The following is a 10,716-nucleotide window of genomic DNA, read 5'->3' as shown; positions in this document are numbered from 1 at the left end:
GATTCCTTCTCCCCAGGTGCAGCACCCTGCATTTATCTACATTGAACCCCATCCTATTACCATCCGCCCACTTCTGTAGTCTGTCTAAATCTAATTGCAGCCTGTCTCTCCCTTCAAGCGTGCCTACCTCTCCCCACATTTTGGTGTCATCGGCAAACTTGGACAACATGTTTTCCACCCCTTCGTCCAAGTTGCTGATTAAGATGTTGAACAGTGTGGGCCCCAGGACCGAGCCCTGGGGGACCCCACTATTCACATCCCGCCAGGTTGAGTATAACCTGTCCACCACCACTCTCTGGGTGCGCCCCATCAGCCAATTTTTGACCCATCCAACTGCGTAGGCATCAATGCCACAGTCGCTCAATTTATTAATGAGAATGTGGTGAGAGACAGTGTCAAAGGCCTTCTTAAAGTCCAGAAAGACTACGTCCATGGCAACACCATCATCCAGGGATTTAGTTTACCTGGTCATAAAAGGCCATCAGGTTGGTCTGGCAGGACCTGCCTTTGATGAACCCATGTTGATTTCCCCTGGGCATGATCTCCCCTGCTGGCCCCTCACAGATGTGATCCTTGATGATTATTTCAAGGATTTTCCCCAAGACTGATGTGAGGCTTATGGGCCTATAGTTTCCTGGGTTCTCCTTTCTCCGTTTCTTATAAATGGGGGCCACATTAGCTAGTTTCCAATCTCCAGGCACCTGGCCCATGGACCATGATCGCTCGTACAGCCGGGCCAAGGGCACAGCAATGACCCCCCCCAGCTCTCTCAACACCCATGGGTGGAGGGCATCAGGGCCCGCAGATTTAAAAACATCCAGCCCTTCCAGAAAATCCCTAACTACATCTGCACAGACCCGAGGCCTGGCAGTGCCCCAAGATTGCCCCTACCTGTGGTGGGAGAGCTTGTCTTTTAAAAAGGTTGGCAAAGTCATCTGAATAATAAAGAGGGGGTGGATTACTGGATCCTGTCTCTTTTGGGAAGTGGGGGCACATGAGGGCTAGGGGAACATGGGGTGGAGGTCAGGCTGCTTACTCATTACCCCTTGTCATTGGTGACGCATAGGGGTGTACGCAGGTGCACGTACACCCCTTGATTGAAGGTTGCACCCCCATACAGAAGCACCGTGGACACTGCCAGTGGCGCTTGCGGGCGGTTGCCGTTCGCCACCCCTCCCTACTTCTGACACCGCCAGTGGCGTCTGCGGGTGGTCGCCGATTGCTGCTGGCAGCCATCACTGATGCTGGCAGCATCTGCAGGTGATCGCCGATCGCTGCTGGCCATCAGCGTCTGCGGATGGTTGCCGATTGCCACTGGCCTCCGGCGCTGCCGCCACCACCCCTTCCCCCTGCCGACACCACCGCAGCAGCATGGGCACCGTGCCCCACCAGCCTCTGTTCATTCCCCTTGCCCCCTCCCCCACCCCAAACCTGAACAGAGTTGCTTTCCAAGCCGATATCCATGGAGACCCTGGGAGCATGGGGCTGTCACAGTCCAGATGCTACTGGGGTCTCCATGAAGACCAGCCAGAGCGGCACAGGCAGGGGTTTCTAGGAAATGGAACCTGGCCACAGGCCAGATCCACCATTTTGCCCATCCATGTATTATTACGGTATTTACTCAAATCCAAGACAAGGTTTTTTCCCCCTCCCTCATTCAACATGGGGGTAGAAGGCTGTTTCAGCTCTGACTCCGGCCCCAAGCCCAGGGCTAGTGTCAAAGATGTAGTAGCTGCCTCCCCGCCTCCCCCCCCCACTGGCACCCTGCCCCCCAAACAAGCCCTGCACACCCCTACCCCTGTCACTTACCATCAGTCATGGCTCTAGCCCCACCTGTGCCCAGGTACACCTCAGGAAATTATGTGCAAAAACCCCTCAAAATTATGTGGGGGGGGTTGTTTTTACAAACTAAACTAAATAAAACAGTATTTGAACCTTCTTTAGAAATATATGCATGTACTTTGTATGGTTGGGGGGATGTGTGGGGGGATTCGTGAAGGTTGCATGTGTAGGGTTCGCGGACAGATGGAGGTGTGGGTTTGTGGGGGCGGGGTTTGAAGGAGTGTGGATGTGTACGTAGGGGTTATGGGCAGATTGGTGTGTGTGAAGGCGGGTGGGTATGGGAATAGGTGATGTATGTGGGAGGGGTTGTGAAGGGATGTGGGTGTGTGGGGTTTTGAAACTGGGTGTGGGTCTCCCACCACATTCCACCTCTCTCCCATGGTGCACAGCTCCTGCCACTGGCGGCTCAGGGACAGCAGGCCCTTGGGGTGCTCATGGCGGGCAAAGCCCCCAGCAGTGCATACCTCTGGCTGAGTCTCAGGACCTGCGTATGCTGGTCTGGCCCACTGGCATGCACTTTGAAACCAGACTGGGCTGGCTCCCTGCTAGTATATGGGGCTCATGGCACAGCAGGCAGAAGCCATGTGCCATCAGGCCAGGCGGGCTCCATGTGTGACTTCCTACTGGAGTGCTGGAAGCCCCATGTAGTGGCATGGAGCCAGCTGGCCCAGCCTGATGGCTTGTAGACCAGGAGCAGCTGTCGGGCTGGGCGGGCTCCGTGCCTCCATGTGGGGCTTTCAGCACTCCAGCTGGAAGCTACGTGTGGCAGCAAGCCGGAGCCCACCTGGCCCAATGGTGCGTGATTCCGTGCCTCCATGTGCAGCTTCCTGCCCAGCCCGATGGCGTGTGAGTTCCAGGTCCACGTGCCATGAGGTTGGTCTGGGCCCAGTTGGCCCTCCACATGGGACTTTCAATATTCCAGTCGGAAGCTGCACATGGAGGCAAAGGCCAGGTGGGCTCCTGCTTGCCTCCACGTGCAGCTTCCCACTGAAGTGCTGGAAGCCCCACATAGAGGTGCTGAGCCGGTCAGCCAGCTGTCTGTCCCAGCCCAATGGCATATGGCCCATACCCACTCACAGACCCACCCATAAACTCCATGCTCCTTCCCCCCGCTGCAGGCAGGAGCTCCCCTCCCCACTTACCCAGCTGTCCAGTTGCACAGCTCTGTGCCTCCACATCATGGAGGTGGAGGCACAGAGCCTGCCCCATGTTCAGTTATGGCCCCAGTTCAATTATGCAAAATTATGCACAGTCATGCCTTTTATGTGCAAAATTGCATGAGCACATAATTCACCTAGGGTATACCCAGGGCACCTGGTAGCTCCAGCCCTGGCCCAGCCACACAGCAACAGCAGCAGTGGTGGCAGCAGTTCTGACATCCAGAGCTGCCACTGCAGGCAGCAGGAGATGCTAGCACCATAGGGGCGCACAGGCACTGTAGGTGGGTTGGGGGTGGGCAGGCAACAGTGTGCAGGTACCATGAGGGGCAGGCACTGGGGCAGACAAGGGCCAAGGGAACATGGGGTGGAGATCAGGTTGCTTGCCTCCTTACCCCTTTGTCCCCCCACAACCTAAACAGTGTTGCAACAGGCTTTTGAAGCCCAGGTGTCAGCATTTAATCTTTGCTTGCGTGCCAAGTTAGAAGCACCACTGCAGACAAAGACTACACAAACTAGGAAATAATCTTATCTAACCCTGTCAACAAGGAACGGGGAAACTCAACACAACCTCAAATTTAATTCAGCAATATGTGAATCTACCTATTGCTGAAAGCCCCAGTGTTCCTCATAATGCATGCACAGCTTAAAAGGACCTGTCAATGGCAGAAGCCACATTTGACCCCTGGCTCTGGAGCAGGACGCACGGGCAGAAGCCCATTGTGCCCCTGTGAGCCCCAGGACCCCCGACAACCCTCAGCCTAGCCGGAGGTAAGTGGGCGCCTGTGGTGGGAGGGACTTAACTCAGCTGTGAGGAGCTGAGGAGGGTCACGCCCCCACCCCAGTTCCTACTTCGCCCAGCCCCACAGGGAGCCATGCGACCGGAGTCTTGTGAACAGAAGGCACAAACAGGTGCGCTTCTAGGCCCAGCGCAGGAGTTCAAGCAGGAGGGGCCAAGGCCTTAGGCAGAGAACCTCAAGGGAGCGGCTGGCACAGTATAGCCTAACTACTACCGGCGCAATGGTGCGTGGGACACATCACACCCTGAGGTTCCCCCCTGTGGCTGGATCCCTCCCCTCTGGTACTTCCTGGCCTCTACCCAGGTGGAACCCATGTTTCTGGCCTTCATTCAGATGGAGCCCCTGGCTCTCAGCTGCGGTGTCTGCCTGGCACGACTCCAGGCACATGGGATCAGGAGTACTGCAACCTCCCCTTGTGAGGTTTGCTCCATATTGGAGTCTCTGGAATCCCAGATAGTGGAGCATCAGACCTTGGTGCAGAGGCTACGTGCCATCAGGGAGATTGACTCCTACTGCCAAGTCCTTCACCCCAGGACAGAAGAGCAACCTAGGTCCTCTGCCAGGATCAGGGAGGCCAAGAGGCACTCCCATACTGTCCAGCCAGGGGGCTGGACAAGGGTTGTCTCTGGCCCCAAGGCTCACTGTACCAGGGTCACCATTCACCTGGATCTCTACAACAGGTATGAACCTCTTGCAGCACCAGTAGAGCCTGAAGAGCTGCCAGCTACTGCAAGTGATGAAGAAACATGACCAGCTATCATCCCTAAGATGAAACACAAAGTGGTCCTGAGGGGGACAGAGAGAGCAATCTGTTGCCCTGACCCCTTAGCCCAGAAGGTCTGCTGCCTCCTGGGAGCCCATATCCGGGATGTGGCTGAGAGGATCCCAAAACTTATCCGGCCCTCCAACCACTACCCTATGCTCCTTATCCACGTGGGTACAAATGACACAGCTTGGAGCAATCCCAGCTGGGTCACGAGTGGCTACAAGGCTCTGGGAGTGGGGCTCATGGGCTTGGGAGCGCAGGTGGTTTTTTCCTCGATTCTTCTGGTTACAGATCACGAGCAGAGGAGGGAGAGATCAATCAAGGCAGTAAACAGAAGACTGCGGCGCTGGTGCCACCGTCAAGGCTTCAGGTTCTATGACTACAGTCCACTCTTTGGAGAGAGAGGCAGTGGTCTGCTGGGAAAAGATGGCCTCCACCTCACTCCACTGGGGATGAAGCTCTTCTCAGCTAGAATGGCTGACTTGCTCAACTGGGCTTTAAACTAAGCTTGCCGAAGGACGGGCGGACAACCACCGGAGCAAGCTCATCAAGCATCAACCGCAAAACCAGCAGGTTACGATACTCAAGGGAACACACTTCTACCCCAGCCCAGGAACAGTTTTTCCATGAGTACAAGGAAGCCTAGGGCCTCCAACAGCACACTTGTGTGCCTGTATACTAATGCTAGGAGTATCAGGAATAAACAGAAGCTGGTCCTTCTGCTAAACAGAAATGACTATGATCTCATAGGGATCACAGAGACCTGGCTGGACTCCTTCCATGACTGGACTACCGGTATAAATGGCTATACCCTGTACAGGAGAGATTGTGCTGAAAAAAAGTGGGGGGGTGTAGCTCTACATGAAGGAGAGCTGCATGTACTTACAAGCTGAGACTGGCACCCAAGGAGGACGACTAGAGACCCTTTGGGTTAGAATATGAGGGGAATGTAGTGAAGGGGATACAATGGTAGGAGAGTCTACTACAAACCTCCAACCCAGGAACAAATGCTTGACCAAGAATTTGCCAGGGAACAGGCCAAGGCTGCACGTTCTCGGTGCATGGTCATCTTGGGAGACTTCAACTACCCAGACATCTCATGGGATGAGCACTTGCCCAAATCTGATCAGTCACAAAGCTTCCTCATATGAGTGGATGAGCTCTACCTGTCCCAAGAAATTTATGGGCTGACAAGAGGCAAGGCGCTGCTGGACCTGGTACTGGCCAAAGGGGTGATCTAATCAGCAATCTAAGAATCAAAGGGAAGCTGGGTGACAGCGACCATGAGTCCCTGCAGCACCACTCTCAATATCCATTGCAAAGCTGGCAAGTCAGCCAGCAATGCAACAGTCCTTGACTTTAGGAAAGCTGACTTTCATAAGCTCAGGAAGCTGGTTCTTGAGGCCTTGAGAGGCCATGATTTTACAGGGAGGGCAGTTCATGATGAATGGTTGCTCCTTAAGGAAGCGATCCTAGAAGTACAAGGGGAGTCCATTCCCACCTGTAGAAAAGGTGGTAAAAGGGCTCAATAACCCCCTTGGCTCAAAAGGGAACTCATGGACCTCCTACGTCTAAAAAGAAAGGCGTATAGTGGATGGAGGACAGGAAACACCACTAAGGTGGAGTATACTGCACTGGTCCGCACCTGCAGGGAACAAACTAGAAAAGCCAAGACTGCAACTGAACTCCATAAATCAAGGACAATAAAAAGTCCTTCTTCAGATATGTGGGGAGTCAAAATAAAAACAAGGGCAACATTGGACCCCTGCTAAACTAGGCGACCTGACTACCGACACCCAGGAAAAAGCCAATCTGCTTAATGATTAATGATGAGGGATGACTGGAGTGAAGATGAATATATGGCCACCATTGGCGCGGATCTTGTGAGGGAGCATCTTGAGACGCTGGACCCTCACAAATCAGCTGGTCCAGATAGGTTGCACCCAAGAACGCTAAAGAACTGGCAGACATCATAGCACGGCCAATGGCGAGGATATTTGAGAACTCGTGGCACGCGGGTGAAGTACCTGAAGATTGGAAGTGGGCCAATGTGGTGCCCATCTTTAAGAAAAGGAGGAAAGAAGAGCTGGGAAACTACAGGCCAATCAATTTGACCTCAATCCCTGGGAAGATTTTGGAAAAAATGATCAAACAAACCATTCTTAACAGGCTAACACAAGGCAACAATCCTGAGGGCTAGCCAGCACAAGTTTGTTGCGGGTAGGTCTTGCTTGACCAATCTCATTTCCTTCTATGACCAGGTGACATATCACCTGGACAAAAGGAAGGAGGTTGATTGTGATAGCTGAAATTACGTTTGTGCGATAAAGGTGCTTGCTGAAGGCCCTATGAAGATTAGACAGTGTTTTTCTATATTTGTTTAGATATTAAAGCTGTATGTTGTTGCTAAAAGCCTAATTAAAGATTAAGATGTAGTGAGGCCTTGTATAAAGTAAGGCCTAGTAAATTTAGCAAAGCCTTGAAGTAGTAAGGCCCTGTGGCGTAGTTAAAATTACCTCATCAAAGGAATGCAAGGCTTGTACTGCTAATTGGTCAGTCTAAGGACAGTTGAAGTAAAAGGAATCTGAGTGGTTGTATGTTATCAGAACCATTCAGCAGCTTTAAATTGGCTGAAATATCTGGAAACCATTCAGAAGGAAGATACAGCTCTGTGAAAAGGATTAGTTAGCTGTTGCCTGGATCAGTGGGCCCGTGGACCTCGAGGAGCCCAAGGACTGCATTCCAGGGTCCTTCCCGGTACCCCTTTAGACAGTGTCATTCAGGGACGCCTGACTTCGCTGAACTTTGTGGAAAGAGAAGCTTGCTGTGCATCAGGCATCAGAGGGGACCGCCGGTAAGTTGCCGATGCAAATTGCTTTTGTCTGTCATTGTTTGTTTTGTTACTACACGTAGTTGTGTTTTTGTTAAGTCAATAAACCTTTCTTACCTTTCTACCCCCGACCATACTCTCAATCCTGAACCCTCCGCAGGAGGCTGGGACAGTTGATGTCATATATTTGAACTTTAAAGAAGCCTTTGACCTGGTGTTCCATGATGTCCTCATGGAAAAAAAAATCGGGCAAATGCGGCCTCATCTACTCCACTGTCCAATCGCTGAGGAACTGACTCCGAGGTTAAACCCAGAGAGTGGTAGTTGATGGAACCGAATCAACATGGCACTCAGTGACTAGTGGTGTCCCCCAAGGCTCCGTTCTCGGACCTGTACTCTTTAATGTCTTCATAAATGATCTGGACACTGAGCAGACTGGCCAAGTTCACTGATGACACCAAACTTTGGAGAAGATTCTCCACATTTGAGGATAGGCTGGTGATCCAGGCTGACCTTGACAGGATTGCAGGGTGGGTGGATGAAAACCTGATGGCTTTCAATATGGAGAAATGCAAGGTGGGAATAAAAACCAACATCGCACTTATAAGCTCAGCAATGCTACACTTGCTACACTTGCTAGCACCATGACTGAAAGAGACTTGAGGGTCATGACTGACCACAAGATTAATATGAGCCACCAATGCAATACCACAGCTGGCAAAGTGAACAAAACTCTGGCTTGCATCTACCAATGCATCTCGAGCAAGAGCCAGGATGTTATCCTCCCACTGTACTCAGCCTTGGTGAGGCCGCAGCTGGAGTACTGCATCCAATTCTGGGCTCCACAATTTAGGAAGGATGTGGACAAGGTTGAAAGAGTCCAGAGGAGAGCAATGTGCATGATCACAGGGCATGAGAACAGGCCTTATGAAGAGAGGCTGTGAGCTATGGGTCTCTTCAGCCTGGAGAATCACAGGCTCAGGGGTGACTTGGTGGCAGCCTATAAGTACATAAGGGGTGTGCATCAGGATCTGGGGGAACTTTTCCACCTGTTCACCAGAGCACCCCAGGGGATGACAAGGTTCAATGGTCATAAACTCCTGCAAGATCATTTTAGGCTGGACATAAGGAAAAACTTCTTTACTGTCTGAGCCCTCAAGGCCTGAAATAAACTCCCCCCAGAGGTGGTGCAAGCACCTATTCTGGACACTTTCAAGAAACATTTGGACATTTATCTTGCTGGGATTCTTTGACTCTTGCTGACTTCCTGCCCCTTGGGCAGGGGCCTGGACCCGATGATCTTACAAAGTCCCTTCCAGCCCTAATGTCTATGAAATCTATTAAATAAACTTGGCTGCCTACACCAGACTGGATAGCAAGTCTCACTGACCCATAAAGATCTAACACCACCAGCAGGAGGATGCTATTAGAAAAGTGGGGAAAAAAAGCCCATGTTCTTGTTGCTGCATATGAGTTACCAGTGCTACATTTTTAAGTGACTCTAGGAAAGTAATACTTGGGAAGGAAAGAAGGCAACTGTGGGGCTGTTGTACGGCAGAAGATCTAAGTCTCTTCTGACCAATGGCTACTTAGGAGTTTTTCCTAGCCATAAAACATGCTTCTCATGGATTGCAAAGAGCATTGCTGGGATAAAAACCAAAAAACTAGGATCTGCCACAGGTCAGATTAAACGTATACCTATTCCAACAAGCTTGGTGAAGGAAGGTGGCTCATGCAATTATCATTCTGTTCAGTTGTTTTTCAACATTAGCATTGTTTCTGGCTACAGCGTTTCATAGAACAACCAAAGAAGGAAGAGAATCATTGACATTACCAGAAGAAAACACTAACTGAAGTACTTTATAAGGATATAAAGGAAAGAGAGTGTTTAGTTCAGGTGAATCACTTAAAGGCACCCAAAGCAAGCTCTTTGTGACAGCCACACAGGCACCTTTCATGCTTAAAGCCTCAGGCACTAGTGTAACAGGACACACAATGTTCTCCTCACAGGTCAGCTCCAACACATCGCTATCCCAAGCAAAAAGGTATATTATACATGAAAGCAAAGTCAAAGAGGACTAGGACTAGTAATGTAGAACCAGATCCTGGCATCTCCAGCCTTGGTCAGTTTAGCTCCCATCACATCAGAAATCTACAATTTCAAATGCAGCTGGCCTTTGAAACACAGTAAGGGCATTGCATTTATGTAGCTGCAAGAGACCAGCTCCTGTGCTGAGCACATTTGGAATTATATTCAACTCCCTGAAGTGGCTCACAGTCCTGAGGCTTCAGACCAGTTGAGGAAGCCAGTTAATTTGTAAATGGGGCCATACCTCCTGCTATAATAAAGCAAAATTATTTTATGATGTTTGTCCTGAAAGTGCTGCCTTTCAATTTCAAAGCCCTTTTCCCTGGAGGATGGCAGAACTGACCACTCGGAGGATTATTGGACACCATCGCAAGTCCAAGACAACCGTTTCCAAATGACTGAAAATATTCAACCAGACTCCCTTGCATGGTTTTCAACAGCACTTGTTCTAAATGAAAGGAATGCAAATAGCTAGATTGTCTAGGAAACAAGTGAGCACACAGCTTTCTGGATACTTGGAAGATTCTGCTGCCTTGGCTTTATCAAAGTGTCCCATAAAGGGAACTGAGGACCTGTCATTTGAAATAGAAGATACCTTTGAACTATTGTCCAGCCACGGGCATGCAAGTCTATGAATATCAGAGGGTAAACCTACAATTTCTTGTGTAAGACACACAGTGTTAGTAATAAGCTGTTTCTCACAGTACTACAGACAGATAGCTTAGATTCCCTTTTCTAGGGACTTATTCTGGAATACCACTTTCATAAACCATACTCCCTGATTTATATGACTGTACAAACCAAGAGTATAATATGACTGATTAGGAGACTGGTTACAATAAAAAGGAAATCAGATTTTGAAGTATGATTTTTTTTTTTAAAATCACTGGAAGATAAAAATATTCCCCCAAAGTCAAAAAGTCTAGAGTCCAAAACAGATTTATTATGTACAAATATTTGAATTCACAATGAAAATTGAGTTATGTGTTGTCTAAAAAGACCTGTCCCATTACTTCAAGTTTGGAGTTAAAGGGCTGATTGGGACAACTCAAGGGAGATATTTTCCTTTTTGTATTGTTCTTCAAGTTTGTTTTTATCCGACCACCCTCTGAGGAAGTATCCACAGAGGGTTTTTGGCTTTCCCCTTCGCTTTGGTCTGTGGTTCTTTTTAACGTTAATTTTTTGTTTCTCTTTAGAGAGTAAAATTCCCTCATCAAGTCTTCTATTTCCCA

At 49.9% G+C, this 10,716-nt stretch overlaps 1 protein-coding gene across 1 annotated transcript in view; it reads right to left on the bottom strand.

Moving 5' to 3' along the window:
* Positions 1–10,407: 10,407 nt before the first annotated feature.
* Positions 10,408–10,716, bottom strand: part of LOC102378524 (ER degradation-enhancing alpha-mannosidase-like protein 2) — a 20,704-nt gene continuing 20,395 nt past the window's right edge. The window contains 1 exon segment of the mRNA XM_025202437.1: positions 10,408–10,716. This exon segment is cut by the window's right edge and continues 30 nt beyond it. Coding sequence (XP_025058222.1) covers positions 10,465–10,716 — 252 coding nt within the window. The 3' untranslated portion in view covers positions 10,408–10,464.

Source organism: Alligator sinensis, unplaced genomic scaffold (genome assembly GCF_000455745.1).
Source record: "Alligator sinensis unplaced genomic scaffold, ASM45574v1 scaffold368_1, whole genome shotgun sequence".
NCBI classification, from domain to species: domain Eukaryota; kingdom Metazoa; phylum Chordata; order Crocodylia; family Alligatoridae; genus Alligator; species Alligator sinensis.
The sequence above is the reverse complement of the archived record's forward strand: the minus strand, read 5'-3'. Positions and strand labels throughout refer to the sequence as shown.